Source organism: Rhinatrema bivittatum, chromosome 6 (genome assembly GCF_901001135.1).
Source record: "Rhinatrema bivittatum chromosome 6, aRhiBiv1.1, whole genome shotgun sequence".
Lineage (NCBI taxonomy): Eukaryota > Metazoa > Chordata > Amphibia > Gymnophiona > Rhinatrematidae > Rhinatrema > Rhinatrema bivittatum.
The window spans coordinates 321602180-321627574 of NC_042620.1; the positions used below are offsets into that span (position 1 = coordinate 321602180).

Below are 25395 nucleotides of genomic sequence, written 5' to 3' on the forward strand. Positions count from 1 at the left end.
TCCCCATCTTCTATTTCATCCCTGTCAAGATCCTTCCTGGATCCCAAGAAACCCAACCCCCACCCTTGGGTCCCAGCCACCCTCTCAGGATGGATTAACAGAACCTGAGACCTAATAGGCTCATGAGTTTTGTGGAACACACACTCCCTGGAAAAATAACAGGAGTTGGGTGTCACCTTATAGACTATGTATTAAAACATGAGTACTCAAAGTCAGAGTTCACTTCATCAGATGCATGAAGTGATGCATAGGAGTTGGGTAAAATATATATAGAACAAAGAGAAGGCACCGAATTAGGCTGAACACGGTGTGGAAAGAGCGTAAATCGCATTATAATATAGCCTAACATGGCTATCCCTCTGAAGAATTTTCATCAGTCCCTGGAAGCCACCGCCCACTGGGAAGTGCCTGGGACCACTATACACTCCTGCGCTCTCTCTAACATCACACTTGGGGGGGGGGGGGTGACTGATGAATTTAGAAAGGACAACTTTTGGTAACACCATTACAGAGTCATTGTGAATATCCTGAAAAACCAGACTGGCTAGTCAAGATTACAGGAAATAATTTAAAAATTGATATGGTTGCCTTGGTTAAGCACTAGTGCATGGCGCCCAGCTGAGGACTGTTATTGCAATGACTGGACCACAGTAATTTGGGAGTAAGGATAAGGGAGGAAGTTGGGAATGAAAGGTCTTGGTACCAGATTCCAATCCTGGTTCAGATTACACTGGAATTCCAAAGGAGAAAGAGGAAACTGTCTGGTCAAAAACATTTATGTAGTTCCATTTTTAAAAAAAATGTTATCATCTACATTCCATTTGGCAACCTTTATTTTTATGTTCTAAGGATGTGGTGCTACTACTTCTGGCACATATCCAAAGTACTTCACAAAGACTTTATTCTTGAAACAATTATAAAGGAAAGATTGAAAAGTTACACAGAACAGGCAAAAGGAAAGGAGCAAGAAAAGTAGTAAGCAGCAGGAGACAGAAATGGAAGTTGAACTGTAATAGATAACAGGCAGCACTTGAGTAAGCACCATACCTTAAATCCAAAATGTAACGTATGGTTTCACCGGAAGAGCCTTTAATACTGGGCCTTAATTACACAGCTTGCCTCAGACTGTCGTCATCATCCTCTTGTCAAGGCTTACCCACACTATTATTATTATTTATTTATATTCTGCTTTTTCAGGCACTTCAGAGGAGATTGCAAGCTGGTACTGTAAGGCATTTCCCTATCCCTAGGGGGGTTTACAATCTAAGGGCTGATTCACTAAGGTATTTCTCCCATTCTGTATCTATGAGAAAATGCCTTGATGAATCAGGTCCTAAGTTTGTTCCTGAAGCAATGGAGGGTCAAATGACTTGCCCAAGGTCATCAGTGGGATTTGAACCCTGGTTTTACTAGGCTACTCCCCCACTCCATCTCATATCAAATCATTGTTATCCAGTTATTGGTCAGCACTTTTGCATTTATTCAGAAAAAGTACTGCTGTTAGAGACAGTAGAGCCCCGCTGTAGTAGTCTCATTCAAATACTTTCATGGTAAAAAAAGGCACATCTTAAAAATAAAATAAGCAGCATCCAGAAGGAAAATCAACAAGGATATCGACCCCCTCCCCCCCCCCCGCCCCCTCCTTTTCATATTTGGTGTTTCTAGCTGACTTGGTGTAGTCTGCATTGGTTATGCGTCTTCATCTGGCATAGCCTCTATTCATTGTATTGTTAAAATTTTTAAAAACAAACATGCAAAGATCTCTAAAGACCTTAGATGATGATGTACCTCCCCAGGACTATTCTGTTTCCATTTGAGATAAGATTATGGGCACAGAAGTGAAAATTGCTAAATCTGTAACTCAGTGTGGTATTTTTCATTGTGGCAGACCATCTGCCTTCTCTGGTACATAACATTTTCAGTCTGATTTAAAAAAATAAAAATAAGGGATAGAATAACCTAGACAAAACAGTCTATGTCCTGAAGAGAGCATATGCCTGGACATATAAGAAACAAATCTTTTCCATCCGCAGCGATGATTTAACTGACAATGAGTCTGAAGGAGACATTCAGATTCTTTTTTTATTTTTTCCTGCAAGAAGAGTAACAGCTTTCATGTTTGGGATTTGCTTGGCTCCCGAACAAAAATGCATATAAAATCAAACCACTTTCAATAGGATTAGCAAAGTCATGGGCCAAAAATATACCACCCGATCAATACTACGCTCTCGGCAGCAGCAACGCACGTGAACACTTTACGCAGTGCACATCTGTCAAACCCTTGCCGAGTGCCACAGAGGAGGTGAAATGTCAATGCCAATGACATGAAATCCTTCAGTGCAGGAGCGAGCCGCTCAAGTTTAAAAAAATCTGCATTTAAGCAACGGAACCATTGTATGGTGAACCGATTTTTCTATTCTGCGTTTTCAGAGAAAATTAAAAGCAAGAAGTGGCTGCAACCCCCTTTCTCAGGGCATGTCCTACAGAAAGCAAGGGCCACCTTTGGAGGCTGTAGAGCACGGAGTAACTTGGGGCAGAACAATATATAGTCTCTCAAGGAATAGGGTCCACGCAACGGGTGTAAGCGCCAAAACAAAAATAAAGTTTACTGAAGGCGAAAACAGTAAAGGATGTGCCCAAAATACAAGAAGCAGTCTGTAGGCTTACACGGTCCAAAATCACTGAAACGTGGCTTCACATGCCGGAAAAGCAAAGACCTTGCTTTGCTCCTTATGGATATCTTAATCCCTTAAAACCCTTTTTGTAAAGTACTGTGAAGTCCGCTTATCCCACTTGAACAAGTGGAAATATCAGACTGCTGCAGCAGAATCTTGGACCAAGTCCACTAAACTTGATGACCAGGATAGAAACCTCTGTGGATCCCTTCCTAGAACCCAAGTCAGACAGGCTGAGAGAGAACAACTCATGCTCTCGAAGGGAAACTGCTCTTGTCCCTCCAGAACTCGGAACTTTGATAGGCCCTTGTTGCATCTCCCTAACTCCTTGGGATGCTGTCTCCACCTACTGACTTCCTTCAGTCACCTTTATGGAATCTGAACGTAGACTCGCCCTGTAGGGGATGGACTCCCAACTATCAAGCAAAAAAATAAGAAATTACACCCATAGAACTTCCCAATACTGGAGCTTTTCAGATGGTGAAGCCTGATGGGCTTCACAAGGAATATCTAAAAAGCAATTAAAGAACAAAAGTAAAAACTCAGGGGGTAATTTTCAAAAGGATTTACATACGTAAAAGTAGCTATATTGTAGCAATTTTTAAAAGCCCATTTAGGCACTTAAAATGCAGTTATGAGCATAAAACTTATTCACAATTCAATAGTATATATTGTAGCTGTAGAGGTCCTGTTAGATTTCTACTCGAACCAGATCTCTACCAATAACCAGGAGAAATATTATAATTTTGAGAGGGAGTAGAGAAGCAGTTATTATGGTTGTGTAGCTCCCCCAAGTACAATCTTGAATGGTGTGTTCCTATGACTTTATAAACCCTTGCCACCATTTTAGGATGTAGAATCTTAATTTTACCCTTCCAGGGAATGGCATATCTATGATTGCTCCCTGGTTTGGTACAGATCATTTCTGGAAACCTATTAATTGTTTGTGTTTTTGAAGATAGCAGTTTTTTCCACCCTCCTTAGCTGGAGTAGATTGGCCTATAGGGGCTTCAAGCATGCCCCGGTGGGCCGTGCAGCCAATCAGTTGATTAGTGTTGGTCACAGTGACCCCATGCCTGTGGGGCCACTGCGACCAACCCTGGACCTCAGCCATGCTTCTCCTGTGGTGGGAGCCTCCTCTGAGGCTTTCCATCATAGACGTTTCCTACGATGGTGGTGGCTTCCTTCTCTTCTACCAGCTGCTGTCTCAGACCTGGGTCCCCCCCCCACCCATTCACCATGGAGGTCGGAAAGTGCAGCCACCTCCCCTCATGGCTCGTGTTCTCTCTCTCTCTCTCTTCAGTAGGCGGGTGATAGGCCTAGGTCCATGCTGCATGCCTTATGCTTCTCTGCTGCGGGTCCCTAGTCCTTGCGCCATGACAAAAAAAACCCAAAATAAAGCATCAAGGCTTACAGCCTTCCTCTTCCTAAGAAAAAGGATTCCTCCTCCCACAGCAACAGGCAGCCAGCTCACAGGGACCCTGTTAACCCGGCACTTTGCCTGCAACCCCCTAACCATAAAAATCTTTTTTAAAAAATAGGCTGCTGCTACTACTCCTGCATTTTTTAGGGGGTAAGGAGAGAGAGTGTGTGAGTGATCCAGTCAGGGCATGTGTAACTATATGTGAGAAAGCATGTCTGATTCTGCATGTGAGAAAATGTGTGTGAGAATGTACATTTGTGAGCCAGCATATGAGAAAGTATATGTGAGACTGTGTGTGCCAGTAAGCATGTGAGAAAGTGTCAGTTAGTGAGCATGTACGACAGTGTGTGCATGGCTGAGCGTTTTTGTGTATGTGTCAGTGAGCATGTGTGGCAGTTTGTGTGTGTGACTGTTTGTATATGACTCTGTGTGAGTGAACATGTAAGTGTGTGTCAGTAAGTATGTGAGAGAGTGTGTATATGTTGTGTGTATATGAGGGTGAGAGGAGAAAGTCTGTGCACATCCCTCAGCCCTGACCATCTCAGGGTTTTCTGAAATGAAAACTTCAGAGGTATTGTATGTATGTATGTATGCATTTACTTATTTATTTATTTATTCATTTGTTGTGTTATTTGATTTAAGAATAGGGGATGTTTTATCTTTATTTTTTTAATTGTTGGGTGTTTGTGTCTGCTGCTTTTAAATATTTTATTGGTGTTTGGGAAATTTGTTAAACATTTTATATGAAACTGTAATTATTGGATATTCTATTCAATAACTATTTTGAAATATGTATTTGTTTTATTAGCATGTTTTTTTCTATTATGATTGATGCATTATACTTCTTGATGTTATTGTTTGTTGTTTTATGAGACATGGTGATATTTCTGTTTTTCCATTGCTGCACTGCATATAGAGACTTGCTTGTTGCAGATTCCAATTCAGTTTTGGACTGCATGTTTCTATTTATACTTTATGGTTCTTTATTCTATATTTGGTGAGAGTCTGCCTATGTTCAGCATGTGTAACTGAGGTAAGGGATTCTGCTAGCATGCAGTTTCGGTATAAGGATCAGTAGCAACCTAAATTCCTCTATTTTCCTAATAGGAGGTAAAATGGTGTTTTAGGGCCTGGTGTAATATTCATAATGTTGCCTTTTTATAGGTGGGGTTGATACTGTTTGAGTGCTGGCTGGTAATGCTATTTTGGTATAGGAGATTTACTATATTTTAATTCAGTTTATGTAAAACTTTGCAAGGGTTAAATCCATGCCTTTCAATAGGCCTAATACCATATGGGTTCCAAATGTCTTTTGAAGGGTTTTGTGGTTGGCACAACACTTAAAAATAGGTTTTATATATGTAAATGCACTTTACATGTGTAAGTGGACTTTTGAAAATTGCTACAGTAAATCTCATTGAATTGTCAATAGGTCTAAGATGCATAAGTGTACTGTAAGTGCATAAATAGTCTTTTCAAAATTGCTACAATAGTATATTACAGTTACATGTGTAGCTTCTTTGAAAATTACCTCCTGTGTGAGCACATGAGCAGCAAGCAGCACAACAGCAGAATGTGTGTCTGTTTCACTGTTTAGCAGTGTGGTTGCCTCATTTATTGGCAACTTGTTCAAGAGCTGATTGGTTGTCAAAAGATTTTAACAAGAGGTCAGGAATCCAGGATATAAATTGAGAGAGACCGTATCTCAAAAGAGATAGAAACAAGATGGAAGCAGCCCAAAGAGGGGTAGCCAAAATAGTGAGGGGTCTGCATCAAAAGCCATATGAAATGAGACTGAAGCACCAAAATATGTATACCCTGGAAAGAAGAGAGACAGGGGAGATATGATGCAGACCTTGAAATTCCTGACAGCCTCATCTACATGGCATTTACATGTGATGAGCACTATTAGCTATGAGTATGTTTGGACGTGCGTTTTGGATGTACTAATCCCCTTTTTGCAACGGGTGTTAGCCTAACGCATCCAAAACACGCATCCAATCACGGGCTAATGTGTGTGCTAGCCTGAGCACACAATATTGCATCGGGCCCTCAGAGAATATAACAACTTGTGAGGATGAGCACTTGAGAGACTGGGGCCTTTAATTTAGGTCTATCAGCCCGGAGGTTACACACAAAAACCCGCTTAAATGCCTAAAATGCATTTAAGTGCATAAGACCAAGTTTTAGCATGTATGTCCTTTTGAAAATTATTCCCATAGTCAAATCTATCATCAATAATTAGCATACCTGGGAACTTTTGATTGTGTATATACACAAATTCTCTCTCTCACACTAGCAGACTCACGTGTTCACTCACATACGTACATCCTCATTCTCACACATTCACTACTTCTCTCTAACATCCGCACAAACACACATGCACACTCACTTCTCTCCTTCTTCCACATACCTACCCACACTCACACACACACACATGCACACTCATTCATTTCTCGCCCTCTTCCACACACAAATGCATTCTCGATCTCTCACCTCTCAACTTGATCCTCATTTCCCCAGGCCTGCACTCCACTTCCTCCTTCTGCAGCTTTCGGCCCGTTCTGCCTTTGTTTCATTTTGAGTGCACGGCCCAACGCTGCTGCTCCTCTTGCATCTGCAATTTCCTGTTTTGTGCAGGGGGAAGGCAAAGCTCCTGCTCGTCTTGCTCTTGCTATTAAGTCCCGTGCTTCACTCATCTTCCAGGGGAATGGGTGCTGATGCTCCTTTTTCTTCCACCCTTCTGCAGCAGAGCACCCAGAGTTTTCGGGTGTTAACCTGGAGCCCTGGCAATTCATTCAGAATTCCGGAATCTCCAGGCCAAATCCGGAGAGTTCCCAGGTATGATCATTAAATGGAATATTCGAGCCTAGAAGCAGGATCCTTGGGTGTTCAAGGATGATTTTCGAGATAATTTGGAGGAGGCTGTATAAAGCCTGATGATTGCTTGATGGAGGGTGGCAAACTAAGAAGAATCTCCATTTGGAGTGGGTGTCAGTTTGAAGGTGGGTGGTTTCGATACTCTCTACTCTTCATATAGTACAAGGTGTTAGGCCAAGAGATTTTTTTTTTTTTTTTTTTTTTTTTTAGAAATGATGGACACTCCACTGCTCTTCTTTAATTGGCTTAGGGTATGACTAGAGGTGTAACCTAGGGTGGAGAACTGGTTAGAGAAGCAGCCTATGAACCATGGCAGGCAGGGCTCAAATTCCGCTACTGCTCCATGTATCGTTGGACAAGTCACATCACCCTCCACTGCCTCACGTACAAACAGATTATGAGCCCACTGGGGACAGGGAAATACATACAGTAACTAAATATAATCTACTTTGAAGTGGCTAAAAACTGGATTATAAAAAAATCTTAAATAAAGGATAAACAAACCCACCTAAACTATAGCATGTAAGTAAATATAGGCCTTCAAAAATAGATCATGACACTAAATAAATAGCTCAGATAGATAAAATAAACACCTTAATAATTTAGGCACCATCATTCATTGAATGTACCTTTCTTTTTAATGGAGCACTTATTACCCTTGGATCTGGATTTTGCATGCAAAAAAACACAATAAGATAGCTTAGTTCAGTTTTTTCCATTGTGGAGCTACATGTGAACTTTTTCCTACATACAAGGTGGGCAATTTTAGAGCTCATTTCTATTGGTAAAATGCTGTAATACCCACAGAAATGACTTTGAAAATTGTCCTCTATATAGAATAGATCAAAACGAATACAATATGCAAGTAACATAAGAGGATGTCTTGCTCACTCTGAAAAAAATAAAATAAAGCTACATTATGTTATCACACCACCAAGTGGATGGTAGATTGATGGCAGCACATATCGGGACACTGTAACTTTATTTAGTTTACAAAGACTTTGGCATTCACCTGTCTCCAGGAGCTGGATGAATCTTTGTCCCACCATTCAAACATTGCATAATTCTAAATGCAAGAATCACACAACCAATGCCTGCAGTTGTGCATCTCGCCATTGCTGCAACACAGCCCTTGTATTGTGGAAAACAAACTACTATGAATGAATCTCGCTGATTAATGTGGTTGAAACCAAAACTCCTCTTTAAGAGGGTAATTTTCGAAAGCATTTGCGTGTGTAAAACACACACACTTTAATGGGCTTTTGGAAAATAACCCCGGAAGCTGTATGTGTAAAATTATGCGCGGAAACAGTTTTGCATGTCCTTATATGCACACTTGAAAGAGGCATTCTCAGGGGCGTTGCTGGGGCGGGGAAACCCATTTACACCTATACTTAGGATTTTTGAAACTATGTGCGCGCGTACCACGCAGGGTTCCGCGTGCACCCGGTAATTTTCCCAGCGGACTTGCGTGCTTTGAAAATTAGGGCTGAAATCTGCTTGCACTTTGTACTCACAGACTTTGGCCTTACACAGACTGTTTTTAAAATCACTCTAATAGAGGCCTGAACTGTTTTGGCAATTTGTTGAAAAAAGATGAGCTTGAAAATCAGTTTGATTTACTGGAAGCTGCCCCCACAGATCCAATGAACCTTTTCATTAGGGAAATTCATTAAAACCAGTGTGGCCACCTGGCCCGGGGAAGCCTGTATGGCATGAAATGGGGACAGGGATGTGCATGGGCATGGGCAGAAAAGTCTGAGCCTACAGCTACAACTTTCTCCAGTGGATGTTTCACTGTAGAGTATAAAGGAAGTTTGGAATAAATGTTATATTTTTATTGTGTCATCCAGAGTGAGTTCAGCTTCTTTTGATAATGCAGCTTTTACATATATATACTGATTACACATAATGCTCCATTGTATCCTCAACAAAAGGATATATCGCCGGCATTGTACTGCACCCAAAATTCGAAGACATACTCATCTTCATTATTTTCCTGTTATACCCCTTTGTGCACTGGCACATTTTGGAAATTTACACTGCAGGAGATCAGCTTGCACTTGACGTTATAGAGTATAAAGAAAAAATAGGGAACCACATTATAAAGAGATAAACACAGATTCCCAATTAATGACACCTTCTTTCAGACACAGAGTTTACAACTGCAAAACAAAATAGGATACTAAAGAGAATATATTGAAGACAGTAACAATTACTCTCACACACCGAGCTTTTCACATACTTTCCCCCCCTTCACCTCTAATCCCTTTTCTATTTTGTTCATGTGTCTGCTATTTTTCTACATAATACTTTCACTCAGGTTGGTCTCCATACACAAAACTATCCTCCTTGCACAAAACTATCCTCCATACTTGCCTTCTGTTCATTCTTTCTTAATAGTTCCCTACCTTACTGTAACCCCTATCCTCCCCTCTCTTTTTCCCCCCAATGATTTTCCTTCACCTTTAATTAAAACTGTCTCGCAAATGAAGCCCTTTCCCTCTTTGTCTGCTCTTCACATCCCAGAGAATGTGATCTGAATCAATGACATTGAATATACAAGTACCACAAGGCTCCTGGCCTTTCACCATTACTGTTTAATATTTTCATGAGGCCACTGGCAGGACCACTTCAGGAACTAGAAGCATCAGCCAATGCCATATATATGTCAACGACAACCAATTCCTAATTCCTATAGTGTTGGGTCTTGTTGAGACAGTGGAATGTATGAATTACTGTTTATCTAGGATCTCTGCTTGGTTGTCGAATAATAAGTTAACGATGAACAAGTCAAAAATAGAAATTTTAGGTTATTCCATTGACTTACTTAGAATCTCCAGTTATTACAAAATAATGCTGCCAGGTTAGTCTGTGGGAAGTCCTGTTATGAGAGAGTTTCTCCATTTTTGGGTCATCTGCACTGGCTTCCAATAGCACAGAGAGCTAAGTTTAAGCTAGTGGCAATAGTGTTTTGGTGTATCAATTGGGCAATGCTCTCACGTCTGCTCAAAGTCATCAGTTGGTAATTGCTGGTTCCCAGAAAATCCAGTTGACCTTGTTATGCTGAGTGAGAATTTGCAATTCTAGTGCCAAAATTATGGAATGAACTACTAATTCAGGTGAAAGCAGAGCTAAATTATCTGAGATTCCATAAATTAGTGAATAGAATGAATTAATGCTTTAGAATGGTAGCTAAGGGAATTGCTGGTTTGGGTTGGACCCTTATTAGTGGGATGTGGGAAGTTATGATCAGGTTGGAGAGATTTTGTTTGGGTAAGCGTTCCGATGCTTTGGTTGGATGGCAGAAGTGGTAGTGGTTGTGTTCTGGTTTTTGTCTGTGGTTCTGTAAAAACTTACGAATGTTTTATTGTAAACCACTTTTACATATGGTATATAAAATTTTCAAGTAAGTAAGTAAGTAAGTAAGTAAATAAATAAATAAATAAATAAATAAAGGGTGTGCCCCTTTTTGTGCACTGTTGGGTGCCCACAAGTCTGGACAACTTCCTCTCTTTCTCAACCTGCACGGTCATTCCTGTGCCCCCTGCCTTTATCTCATTCCCCATACATCCTTCTAAACTACTAACCCACACCCAATCTATTATGTCAGCCCTAGAGCTCAGAACATGTGTTACATTTGAATTCAAACCACACCCAACCCTCACCTTTCTTGACACCTACCATCAGTGGCTAAAATAATTTACTTAACACACTACAAACTCTGCCACCACAGGCCAAAGTCCCTCCACCCACTGAGGGATACCCAGTAAGGGACTGGTACATCCCCCCAGCATAAGAACACTGATTTTAAACACATGCTCCATCCATAGCAAGTCCAGCAATCTCCATGGACAAGCATGAAGGCATTCTATGCCACACAGAAAAGTGGCATAGGACAGTGCTACAGGCCCCTAAATTTTCCTCAGCCTCGCCTAAACTCTGCCCAAACTTCTCCCCTTTCCCTAATTTGCATTTTCAACTCGCGATGCAGTAGTTAACAACTTGTTATCACAAACGTGAGGGCATTATCACATGCACGCAGTAATGGCCCATCCCGATTTGAAAAATGACCCCTTAGGTACCTAATGTATGTGCTCAGCTTTTTTGAATATCAGCCCCAAGATTACTACATTACTATATGCTAATACAGCTGTAATTAAAGTCAATGTGTTACTGCAGGTTACAGATACAGAAGAATGGAAAAGGTTCATAGAAGAGCAATAAAAATGATAAAGAGAACTGAATGATTCTTCGAAAGACTAACAGGGTAAGGCTCATCAGATTGGAGAAGAGATTACTGAGGTGGGAGAAGACAGGTTAATAGGAATAAGTTAATAGAGAATGGTTATTTGCCCTTTCAAACAGTGATAGAACTAGGAGACATCCCATGAAACTCACTGGTAATAGGTTTAAAACAATTTTATTATTTTTTCAGTCACTGTACAAAAACAAATCTATGGAATTTATTGCCTGAGGATATGGTCAAGATTTATAGTACAGCTGAGTCTAAAAAAAGTTGGAAAAGTTTTTTGGAGGACAGGTCCATTAACAGTTATTATCCAAGCAGATGTGGGGATCCCTACCTCTTATATCTGGGATAGTACACATGAAAGGGATTTTCCCATTAAGATCTGCTTGTTAGAACAAGACGCAAAACTCACCTGCCTCTGCTGCTTTCCCGCCGCACCGGACACCGCCACCGACAATAGCAGCAGCCTCCTCCAAGGAGAGCGTGACGTGGGACACACTCCATTTTGGCAACTTCCCTTCACCATGCTGGATGCCACTGCTGAAAGTTCCCGGGGAAGACGTCAACAGCAGCTACTATTTAGGGACCAGCCTCCCTGTTGTTCTTCGCCTCAGCAATGGGCTTGGTGCTTCGGAAATCTCTGCTGCTCTGCTTGGATTGTGCTGTTCTCCTTGTCCTTCTTGTTAAACCTTAACACCTGATCCTGCCTTGTGGTCTCCTTGTTTGTGTGAGTCTTGTTCTTGTCTCTTCTTTGTTTGGCCTTGACTCTCTGCCTGATTCTGGACTCTGCTTGCCACCTGCCTTGACTGCCTGGTTCTGGACTCTGGTCTCTCTTGCTTTCTGCCTTCTGACCCGCCGCCAGGTTCTGGAATGGGATATTACCTGCCGCCTGCTCCAATCCTGGTACTAAGGTACAGTAGTTAGATGCTTCCACCTGGGTTCACAGAAATTCTTAACACTGCTGAGTACTTCCAAGTGATCGAGAATGGTCATTGTTGGAGACCAGATGCTGGGCTCAATGGGCTACTGGTCTGACCCAACATGGCACTTCTTATATACATTGGAAAATCTCAAGAACTGGAATAGATATTATGAGGAGAATTTTCAAAGACTTAAACAGCGGCTGTGTGTATAAAATTGGCATATATTTGCACTTAAGTATCTTCTGTGCATGGTAAATAAATTTCAGAAGGGTGGGAATATACAAGCATTGTCATTGCTGTGCAAAATAAAATATACATGAAAAAAAGTATTTTGAGGGTGTTCTGTGGCAGGGTTTTGAAGTACTTACATGTGAATGTATTTTATAACTGGAGTATGCATATATGTTATCAAACATGCATGCATACTTTTACACGTGCTTATGTCACAGAAAATAAATCTGACTTTTCTTTTTTCTGCATTTAATAGGTGGGAGATCAGGAGCATGTGGTGGAGGGTATGCATGAATCAGTGAAGGTGTGAGTCAACTGGTGTGGGTTTTGACAAACTGGCGTTTAGAAGTATTTTCATAAGCAAAATGCGCAGATACATCAATTATATAAAATACCTGCCTCCTCCCATAATTTTAAAAGCATGTATTTTTATAAAACAGGTGCATAAACTACATTTAAAAAAATCCATGTATGAAAACATTCGTACAGAACATAATTTTGGGGTGGTGATAATGCAGAATTTTATAAACTGTGTGAGTCCCACTGCACAGTTTATAAAGTACAGGAGGTATAACTTAGGTGCACCTATTTATGCATACATGTGCTGCGTTATGGACAATTTCCAACCCTAATTTAAGGCTATATACCAGGGGAGATACCATTGGTATGTGTTTAAGAAGTACCACCATGAGATTCTGAAAATACCCTCTGAAGCCATTCCATCAACATCAAGATCTTATTTACCAGCTGGTAAACATGGAAAGGTGAAGGAAGAGGGGTCTCCATTGAGTCAATTATTCTTTCATAGTTTAAATAAGAAAGAAGAGCATTATAGGAAGGCAACTTCAATTGTATCTACTGGAGCCAGATTGGAACTCAACTGTAAGGCTCTTTTATGTTTTAGGGAAATGATATGGTTTTAATCTGATTTTAATCATAAAGGGGCGGATTTTAAAAGGGATATGTAACAATAGTAACAGGTGGATGAGAGAAAAAGATAAAAAAAAAAAAAGATAAAGTGCGTAGGTTGCTAGGCAGACTGGATGGGCCGTTCGGTCTTCTTCTGCCGTCATTTCTATGTTTCTATATGTGCGTAACCCTTTTAAAACCCTCCTGCGCGTGCCGAGCCTATTTTGCATAGACCTGGCGACGCGCACAAGCCCCGGGACAAGTGTATGTCCCGGGGCTTGAAAAAAGGGGCGGGGACTGGGCAGGGTGGGGGCGGGGACGGAGCCTCCAGGCACAGCAGCCATTTGCTCTGGGCTAATGCCTTTGATTAATGTAATTCTTCTTTTGACTGTCTCTTACTTTTTCTTTCTTGGATCTCTCCCCTTTCTTGGAGGCTTCATGACGTATTAGCATATTATTACTTATATCTTGTATGTAGAAACTGGCTGTTAAGCCTTATTTCCTTTGGGCTAATGCTGTTTTCCTGTTATGATTGATACATATTTAATTATATTTTTCTATTAAAAAAATGTAGAAAACAAACAAACAAAAAAAAATTCCATTACAAGCTAGAAAGGCTTCCAGATTCACACATACATCTCCACATTAAAAATCTTTTTCAATGATGATTAAATTATGAATGTATATGAAAGATACAAAAAAAAGATATATCCAGGGAAGGGATGGGAAAGGAAGACCATGCAAAAATATCTGTTTCAAAATATGTTGGGAAGAAAGAGAAGATAAAATGAAGAGAAAGAGGCATTAGGAAAGAAAAGCAAATAGGAGCATAGGTGACAGCGCTGAGGGCCGCATTAAAGAGGAAGTTATCAGCTTGATGAACAGGATGAAACTAAGCTTAAAAGTATTAATGCAGTCTGCGCTGAGTGTGGGTCAGATTATCCTCCTCTGCAGCTTTTCTTCAGGTCCCCTCCTTTAAAGAGTTGTGTTTTCAGTCTACCCGCCAGCGGACCTTTTTGGTGCCATGGAATGAATTGCTCCTAGAGCTCTTAGACTACAATGACTACAAATTTTTCAAAGTTGTCTCTGATTGACTAAATCTAAGTCATATAACTTGCAGATCTGATCCTGGACTTGAACTGTATCGCAGGAAGTTCTCACATCATGAGTCTGGACTACCTGGGTAATAGTTATCATTGCTATAAAACTGCGGTAAATGTTAGCATATTCTGCTAATGTTTAAGAAATATTAATGCCAACAGATTTATGGGCTGGACAACTAAGTCTGTGAAGAGAACTATTGTAATTTAATCATTTGGTCAAATCCCAAACTATATGGTAACCCCTAAATGCTACCTTGTGCTTTTTATTTCAACCTGTCATAAAATGCAGACAGAATGCAGTGATAACGACCAAAGTGCACTTTATAAGACAAAATTAACTTCCTCTAGATTCAAGTTCAAATATTCATGAACTCAGGAAAAAGAGATCTTCATGGCCTCTATTGCCAGGACGTGTAAATGGATGCATTTTAGAAGACATTTGGCTTGCACCATTTTTTCTCATGTTGCAAAAAAAAAACAAAAAAAACAACAAAAAAGAAATTCGCCAACTATTTTGGGGCTGGCTCAGGAAATATTCTGCTCTGCCCCATGGGGATTTGCACCTCTTGTACACTTTGGAATGCCTCAAAATTTCACATTTATGCTTGAGCACCTCGACTCCTATTGTATTGTCATGTTTGCTAGTGTATTATCAAAGCACAGTTCCTTTGGCAGTTTTGAAGACATTAATGCAGTCAATTTACTAAGTCCAATAAAACATCAGCACCTATTGCTTGCTTACAAACCACTGTTCCTTCTTACCTAAGTGGACCAACGTGGAAACCATATTATTTTATTCATGGACCAATAAAAACTGACACACAGTTGTTTGAAACAAAGCAACTTCATTTTTACATTGAAAAGAGTGAACTGGAATGAAGATTTATGCGGCATTCTGAGCATTAAAAAATCTTTAGCCCTTTGGCCATGAAAACAGATTTTTCTAAGCTGTGAAAAATCCAGCACTAAAATCAGACTATCTTGTAATAAAGTGTGTGCACAATAAACTGCTAAAAAATGTATTACGCTGTAGGATGCAGAGTAATATATTGTTCTAAACTACCTGCATCATGAAATTCTGCTATAGAGCAGAGGAGGCAAGAGCTACAGATAATAGAATTTAGACGGCATTTGACATTTTAAACAGTACAGACCCTCACAATGGCCCCAATGTAATAAGGCGTGCTTGGCTGTGCATTCGTGTTAATGCACAGTTGTGCATACATTTATGTGCATACAGCTTTACTCCGAATTTAACAAGGAGGTCAGCTCGCAACACGTGTATACACAAATGTGAGTAAAACTGTGCGTTAAGTCTTGTGCTCTTCCATGCATATGCCATGTTAGCTATTTCTCCCCAATGCAGAGAGGCATGTAGGCTTTGCTCATGTTTAATAATGCTGGAAATTTAACTTCTGGTGAGAGCTGGAGAAAAGTGTCTAGTGTATGGGTCTGAATCTGAAGTTCATGGTTTGAAAATCCTGTACCTGGGATTTATGTGCAGAGAAACGCAGGGTAGATTTAAAAGGAGCGCGCACTATCCGGCGTCCGGCGTGCACACATGTACACTCAATTTTATAACTTGCGCGCAGGCGCACGCAAGTTATAAAATCAGGGATTGGCGCGCATAAGGGGGTGCACAATTGTGCACCTTGCTGCGCCGAGCTGCGCTGCCTTCCCCCGTTCCCTTCCCCCCTAACCTAACCTTTCCACCCCTTCCCCTAACCCAGAGCTTTCCAAACTATGTGTCGGGACACGTTAGTGTGTCGCCTGCAGTGTGCAGGTGTGTCGCGCAAGCCCGGTCAACTCTGATGCGAGTTTGGGCTTTTTTTTTTCTAGAGATTCACTTTTTTTTTTCAGTTTATGGGTTGCTTATTATTGGGTGATTTTTGCTGTCAATCGCGTTTTTTGGGGGGGCTTGGTGGGTGGAACGAGCCCAGCCATCCTTGCATTGGCTGCTGCTGCCGATGAGGCCTGGCCATGAGGAGTACTGACTGCAAGCAGCAGTGTCTGGTGATCATGGAAGGGAGTGAAGCACTTAACTGGCAACAATCAAAAAGACGAGGTACATGAGTGTGGGGGCCAGACATGTGCTGGGGAGAGAGAGATGAGTGAGTGGGGGGCAAACGTGCTGGGGGGACAGACATGTGCTTGAGGGGGAGAGATATGAGTGTGTGGGGGCCAGACATGTGCTGGGGGGAGGAGAGAGATGAGTGTGTGGGGGACAGACAATTTGTTTTATTATTGTTTCTCATAAATTATAACAATAACATGAATCTTGGAATATATATTTTTAATATAAATTTAAGGTTTTCATGAGATAGGTTGTGTCGTGAAACATTTTATTTATGTATATATTTAAGGAAACATACATAAATTGTCGAAATATGTTTCGTTCGTTTAACCTTTAACCTCTGGTTTACTAGTAGACTGAATTACCGTGTCGTGAAATTATGTTTGTCTAAAAAGTGTGTCACCAACATGAAAAGTTTGGAAAGCTCTGCCCTAACCTATCCCCCCCTAGCCCTTCTCAAACCCCTCCCCCCCCCCAAATTATCTTACCCTTTGCTCCTGCCTCTGGCCAGGCGCAAATTGCATGCGCCGGCAGCCTGCGTGTAAGTCCCGGGGCTTGCAAAATGGGGTGATCTGGGGGTAGGACGTGGGTGGGGCGGTCCAGGGGCGGGGCAGGGGTGGGGCCAGAGGCCTCCAACATGGCGGCCATTTGCCGCTGTGTCGGAGGATCGCATGCTGGTGGGCTGCCGGGTAGTGCGCGCATATGTATGCCCGCCTGCACTTTTTAAAATCTACCCCATAATGCACATAGGGTAGACACACGCGTAACCCCTGAAAACCTACCCCTGTGCGCGCCGAGCCTATTTTTTCATAGGCTCGGCGGTGCACGCATGCCCTGGGATGTGAGTATGTCCTGGGGCTTTGAAAAAGAAGCAGTCTGGGGGCGTGGCGGTGGTTTGGGGGCGGGGTCAAGTGCTCTGGCACAGAGGCCTGTGCCGGGGAATGGCGCACTGGCAGCCGGCCAGCGCGCACAAGTTACGCCTGCCTCATAGGAGGCGTAACTTTTGGAGCAAAAGTGTGTGTGTGGGGGGGATTTAGTTAGGGATGGGGGGTGGATTAGATAGGGGAAGGGAGGGGAAGGTGGGGCGGGCCAGAAAAAAGTTCCCTCCAAGGCCGCTCCGATTTTGGAGCGGCCTTGGAGGGAACGGGGAAAACCATCGGGGCTCCCCTCGGGCTCGGCGCGCGCAAGGTGTACATGTGTGCAGTAGCGCGCACGTTATAAAATTGAGCGTAGATTTTAAGATCTGGCCCATAAAGCATATTTCTGTGTGCACATTTTCAAATTAGCACACTTTTTAAAACTCTTTAAAGTGAATTTTAAAAGCTCGACGCACGCATTAATTAGGGGATGCGGGACTAGGTTGGGTTCGTGCCTGCTGAACGGATTTTAAAAGCCGCTCGGATATGCGCATAAATGGCACAATGTGCACACCTCGTAAGCTTACGTAAAGGCATAGGGAATGGGATTTTCTAGGCATGAAGCTGAGCTATGCACATAAATAGTTCCACAATCCGGCGCCCGCCAAGGGCCCCTTCCATTTAACTTTACTTCTGCTATGTATGCCGTGTAAGTTATGAAATAAAGATAAATAGGCAGATCTGGGGGGGATTAAGGCTATTAAACAAGGGGGGGGTTGAAAGACCTCTCTCTGAACTGGGGACAAACTGGTAAAACTGGAAATGGCGTCGGCACGCACCTCTTTTAAAATTCTCCAATTCACGAGGAAGAAGTGGCATTTGCAAGCACTTACGCATGCCTAATTAAGATTTGGTGCCCACGTGTGCATACACACGTGCAAGTTATAAAATAGCCGTGTCCCCAGGTGTGGGCCGATGACCGCATGCTGGTTTCAATGTTATCGTCCCTATGCAGCAGCAAACCATTAACTTACTGCATCAGGAATTAATTCTTGTTTTTAGCACGTGAGTAAAGAAAATGTGCACTGCAATTTTTTTGCTCACACCTTATTGCATTGGGGCTAATACGTGACTAAGCTTTTAACCCCTAGCCCTGCCTTTCATTGAACAATCATCATTCTCTACCTTTTAGTGCCCCGTGGACACTAAAAAGTGAGTAATTGGGCTGGCCACCATTTCATGCATTCATTTATTTATTTTATTTATTTATTTATTTTATTTTTTGTATACCGACATTTCTGTAAAATATACAAATCATATCAGTTTACAGTGTAACATCAACAATCGCTCGGTGGCGGTACAAGGAACATTGGTTACAGTTAACAAAGAAAATCGGTCAAAAACTCCTCATAACATATTATAATACTATAACTAATCTTGACAATTTATCCATTGGTCACATAGTTAAAAAAGCTGCAGTACTGTATAATTAATACCTGGTGTAACCAGTTAGCATTCAAAGTCTGTCATCAGATACTATACAATCTCATTTAGCAGTCAGCTCTACCTTTGGGAATGTAATAGTGTTAATAAATCTTTCTAGCTGTATGCAAGTATTTTTTTTCCGAAGCAGTAGATATTTAGGAGCTGTCATTTCAGGACAGGGACTTACCCAGCTGGACATCCATAACATTGGGCTGGTTCTCCACAGGGAACAATGGCTTCGGAGGTTTATTTGTGAGTAAAGCTAAAAAAAACAAAAAACAAATGTAAACAGGGAACTGCAAGGTAAATAAGTGAGATGAATTACAAGATGATAAAGATTAAGGTAAGAAAGATTGTTAAAGATATTTTAATGATGATAGATATGATAAAGAGCAAATATAAAATAGATCAAGTATTTTTATTACGAGTACTATGTTAATGCCAATCATATTCAGCACACCAACATGATCTAGTACTGGTAAGCAAATGTTTACAGGTATTTAAACAAATATTTTTTAATCTGTTTTAGAAATGTTAAATATATACAAATCATGTCATAGTGAAGTAACAGGTATATTTGAAAATATGATGTAATAGTCTACTTTGATGTCTTTAATTACACTAAGTTAAAGAGCCATCATCAGTATTGTATAATGGGAGAAACATTTAAAAAAAATCTTCATATGCTACTGTTAGTTTTGTTATATCACTTTAATAATGTTTTGCATTTTTCTAATCTATGCTTTTTAGAAATCTTGTTTTCATATAGTCACAGAAGAACTTTGAGCTTTGGTGCTACGGTTTAGTGGACCTCAGCATGGGTGGCGGGCAGGCCCATCCTGTTCCATTACTTTGCATATCTTTGCATCAGATATAAACAGATATCAGCTGTTCCCAGTTTATCACCTCTTAGAGTGCCAATTTAATGAATACCACATAACATGACATCCTCCCAAATTCTAGACCATTTATAAACTATTACATTCCCTAATACTTTACTCCATATACATACATGTGAGCTAGCAAGTAAGTGACAGTCATGCAGTGCCTGATCATGAAAATATATTTTGAACAGATTTCTCTAACATGTCTGACTTGTTTTCTGATATACAGTGTATGCACCTGCCTTATTTTATTCTCAAGAGACAGCTAGCCTCTGTGAAATTGAAATGCCATATAAACATCTTAGAAGCCCTAGTCCTTCAGGTTTATACGCATTATGGAGTAAAGCCTCAGTCCCAATCAGGCTGTATCATGTGAGTACCCTCATTACAATATTCCAATCATGAAAGAGTTCTTTCTATTAGAAATTTGATAAGCATCTCTCTGTACATTTTACCTCAGCAAAACCCAGTGTAAGTTAATAAAGCTTTGTATCCCAAATAATAGAATAAAACTTAAAAGCTGCTCTCTGTAAAAGAATTACGGTAAATTACCATCGTCATCTCCAGAATATCCACAGTTGACCAATGGAATCTATAACTTTTTGTTTGCATTATATTTTCTAAATATATTTTTCCTCATGCTACATTACCACAAGAGCATAATTGGGAAGACATGAGAAATCAAAATTCTGTTTGTACAGTAGATACTGACAAGATCAATAAGGTATTTGAATTTCAATTAATTGCTCATAGTTTCTCAGGCAATTGCTCCCATTGATCTGAAAGCTACAGTCAAAACTCAAGATCCTTCCTTATCATTTGGTGCATAACATCAATGTATTCATGTATGTGGTTTTCTATTATTTCAGGAAGCTCAAACTCTCTCAAGGACTATCAAAAAATCTGCTTCTTTTTCCAGCTAAGAGCTAAGGATTTTTCTCCATGGACAAGCAGGAAGAACAATCCCATATGCATGGTGACATCATCACACTGCACCATATGAAGAGAGTGCCAGCTCATAGGAACATTACAATAGAAACAGCATCGAGTACTTTCACTCTGTTTCATCCGCTGAATGGCTAGCAGTATTCAGTAGTGGTTCCTCACTTCATGCATGTTCCCTCAGGTTTTTTCTTATTTTTTCCCCTTAGATTTCTACAGACATTTCTACCTTTTCCTTTAATTTTCTTGTTCTCTGGTGGGGGTTTTTTTAAGGCAATATCAGTCAATCCTAGGCTCCCCTCCTCCGTGCAAGAATCACAATTTTAAAATAAAAAACAAAATCCCACTGGACTTTTTTCCTATCATCCTATCCACCCAAACTATTAAAATATGTGCACATTTCATGATTTCATGGAAGATATATTAATTCATGTTATTTTCCAATTGATATGTGATTAGCACACCACCCTCTTTTTTTAAGTAGAGAAAATGAGAAACCATGCCTCGGTTCCACCAGGCAAGGAACAGTAGTTGCTGCTGGATTCTTTTGTACAGAAACTATTCCATTCTACTAGCCTAACGCTGTATACAGTATCTTCATATTAGCTGCTAATGATGTAGTATTTATATACTATTCTGGAGACCAAAACAAGACATAGTCCAAGAGGATTTTGAGTGTATGCCAGTTATGGCATTCTCACCCATATCACACCTTTGACACAGTTAGCAGGAGATCAGTGCTGTTCATAGGAGTGCACAGGATGGCCTGGTTCAGACCTATAATGCTCTGTAAAGGTGTGCGTGATAGGATGGGCAATGCACCGTATCTGGTCAACTATCCCTGTTGGGGCTAAGATGAAAGAGACAGTGGACCTTATAAAGGACCATTGTACTATGTTGCAAACCTTCAGCACCACCACGCAGGAGCAATAGCAGTCTGTAAAGTGACTTCAGTTTACTTTCCAGAAGGCATAAGCTTGTTAATATAGTACTATACAAAGTCTTTTCAATAGTGAGAAACCCAGCAACAAACCCCCCCCCCCCCCCCCCCAAAGCAGTGATATTGCAAGCCAAAAAAGTGAAACCGACTTGAACATGCAGACAAAAAGATCTTTTTTGACTCCTTACATGAGAATGTGACCAATGCCCCAGTCTCAATGAAGGGATTGATGGACGACAGATAAACATATTTTGCCCATTTGTGGGCCTAGATAAAATCTGACTCATGGATCCTTCGCATAGCAAAGCAAGGATACAGATGAAGAGTTAAAGAAGTCCTGCCAAACAGATCTCCAAGGAGATGGATTTAACATGACCATGAGGTCTTGAAAGTAGAAATCTCTATTTTACTCAGCAAAAAGGCCATGGAATTGATGGTATTTGAGGAAAAAAGAACAAGATTTTAGTGTTGATACTTACTAATCCCAAAAAGGAACAGGGTTTTACTCCAGGTACTTCCTGATTCCTTAGAGGTTTGGTGTGTGCTAGAGATATGCAAGATAATTTTTTGTTTCCTTTTAATATTTAGCAGTTATTTCTTTCAAGAAAAACAATATGTGTCGAAATGAAAATGCAATCCACATTCATTATTTTCCTTCCCAACCTAAACACATCCCTGGAAGGGTCTCTTCTTCATGCAGCTAAAAGAACACATGTGAAACACATTTAGCCACTTTGAGGAAGGGACATTTTTAGACAGGCAATTGACATGTGTAAATCATAATTTACACACATTCATGGCTTGTAAAATTATTCTCTGATTCATGTACTCTGGGGGCTCATGCTGTAGCTAGGAAGGAGAGGCATGCCCTCAGAAAGCAAATCCTGCACATGATCTGGACCAGTGCATCAAGCAGTGGTGACTTTTCCAGGGGACATTCAATCAGGCCTGATGGCAAACCAGTGTATCATGGCACACTGGTTGGGAACAGATCCACTGAATAGGATCTGCGTAGTCAGCAGCAGTTAGGGATGTGCATTAGTTCTGAACAAATGTAATGAATGAGGCTATTTTTAGTTTGCACAAATAATATAAACCGAAAATAGCCCTTGGACAAATATACACAAAACTTTTTGTGTATATTTGTATTAGTTTGCTGAAACAAATTTAAAGTGGGCCTCTAGCAAGAACAAGTCTTAATCTAACCCTGTCCCTGGGGCCCGGGGCCCGGGTCTGGGCCTAAGCTCAGGCCCAAAATCAGGGCCTGGCCCGAGGCCAGGTCCTGATCACCAAAACCAAGGCCTAGGCCTAATGTACAAATGCATGTCCATAAACCAAATTGGCACCATCTGCCCTAGAAGAAGGTTTCTCAGCAATGTCATTTTAAGACACCAGATCAAAAAAAGAAGATATCAGAATTCCTTCTCCAGGGCCTCCAGGCCTGGGCCTTGGTATTAGTATCAGAACCAGGCCTATGCTTTGGTGATCAGAGCCTGGCCTTGGTGATTGGGACTCAGCCTCAGGTCAGGCTCAGGCCTGACCTCAATTACAGAGACCTGTCCTTGATTACATCTTAGTGTCAGGTCCGGACCTTTTGACCAGGACACAGCCTTTGACTGAGCTCTTGTGCTGGACCCAGGCCTAGGCCTTGGGCCAGCCTCTGGTGTTGGGCCTGGGCCTAGGCTCGGGCCTTGACACACAGTATCTTGCCTCAGCTGAGCCCCAGTGTCGGACATGGGCTTGGGTCTTGGGCTTAAGCCTGGGCATCAGTGACTGGGACCCAGCCTTTGGTCTTAGCCCATTTTTTTTTTTTTGCTTTACAGTGGTCAATGGGGCATTCCCCCATGGACTTCAATTTAAAATGAAAAATAAATGGAATGAATAAACATTTTGTTTTTCATTAAAAAATTAATGAAATGGATTTGGGTACCCATGAAACACACCAATGAACTGAAACACATTTTTCAAGGCTGCACATCCCTAGCAGCAGCAGCGTAAGTTTCCCCACACCACCTTGCCAATTATTTTCCTCAGCACTGTTTTGTACAAATTACATCCAAGACTGAGAAGATAATTTAAGTCTCCAGGTCTGTGCAAGCTTTGTCATCTCTGCACTGCAGAAACCTAGCTACTGGAAACTGGCTAAGCATATCCACTAAGTTCAAATAAGTCATAAACAGCTTTCAGCTGGTAAATGACTTTCAGTCGCTATCAACCATGTGCAGGTTAGGTTTGAACTGATGACCTACAGGCAGAAGGATCTGTAACCCATTAACAGTCCCCTGGTTCACCTATATCCAATGTTGTTCCATGTTTTAGCTTTCTTTCGGCTTACAGGTAAAAAATCAAACCCCACAATAAAAACACTGAAAATTATATTATATTGTATATACATCTTATCACCGCTTTACAACCTAGCTTCTGAAATTGACCAATTACTGGTTTTACACTGTAAGTAATCCTTGACTTGCCCTTCAAAATTAAGCAACATACTTATTTTCTAGTCAAGAATGTGTGGAAATATTTCTTGCAGCGAGTCAATGAGGGAGAGTATAACAATGTCTTAATCTATTTACCCAGGAGCATATCATATCCTCTGGCATGCCCTGGGCCATACCCCTTATGGTGGGGCCACCAAAAAATTACATTGCCATTCTAGAGACCATGTGTTCATTTAAATATGCTTTTGTTAGGTGCACTGTACACAACATGACTTATTTTAATAATTAACATTTTGCATTTTTTTCATGAATATGTTATGGTTACTTCATCCTAAAAATAACTCTGAATGACATATTTTAAAGTTTAATTTATACAAATTATGCCTTTGCAAATGTATTTTAATGGTGTTTTTGTCAGCTGGGAATTTTTTTTTTTTTTTTTTACGAATCATAAAAATTTCCTCCAGCAGCAGCATAGTCAGCACCCCAGGCAACACCTGGGGCAGAAGTCAAAGTCTAAGGCAGCAGATGGCAAACTCTGGAATATATTCCTTTCCCAGAGGCAACTGGTTTTGTGCATAACCCCACAGTCAGGTCAACGGATCTGCCTTGGGACTACCCAGCTGTCAAATGAATGTGGGGATTCTGGGAATTCCCATCTCATATCAACACATATGCTTCTCTGTTATGAACAATATATATATTACTTCAGGAATTTCTACATTTTGACTGTTCTTTTAGTCATACATCTATTAAATATATCTCTAGCTATAAAGATTCCTTTAACATTATACAAGCAAAGAACATTGGTAAAACATATAACACAGAAACATTTTAAGTAATGTCAGAAACAAAATGGAGGCAAAATTCTATTTAGACCCTTAAAATGGTGTGGATTCCCCCGGCTAATCTGTGAATCTGCTAAGGTCAGTGTATGAAATCTGAAACCACTCTGTTTCATACTGGGTTTTTAATGGTGTGCAATAGTGGATCCATGAATTTCCATACATTATTTTAGCCCCTGGCTGAGTAAATGCATGTACTGCTGTAGGAACCTTCTAAAGAAGTAATACACAATAAAGCCTAGGCAATGAAACTCACAATAAAAATGTTACACCATGCATCCCAAGAAAAGGGAGGACCAGCAGCCATACTACTACTACTACTACTATTATTATTTATCATGTATAAAGCACTACTAGATATACACAGTGCTGCACAGATACACATAAGAGACAGTCCCTGCTCCATGGAGCTTACATCCAGTCAAGACAAACATTAATGACAAACGAGAGTCAATGGAAGTGTATTTATTATAGAGAAGTGGTTAGGTGTTAAAAGCATCCTCAAAGACTATGCTGAAATTTTAGTTTGGA

The 25395-nt window shown here is 40.8% G+C and overlaps 1 protein-coding gene across 1 annotated transcript in view; it reads right to left on the reverse strand.

The window, feature by feature from the left end:
- The window catches only part of IL1RAPL2 (interleukin 1 receptor accessory protein like 2), an 842791-nt gene that overhangs the window by 485978 nt on the left and 331418 nt on the right, over positions 1 to 25395 (reverse strand). The window contains exon 4 of the mRNA XM_029607582.1: positions 19000 to 19074. Within this exon, the coding sequence (XP_029463442.1) occupies positions 19000 to 19074 (75 nt within the window). The remainder of the gene's footprint in view (positions 1 to 18999; positions 19075 to 25395) is intronic.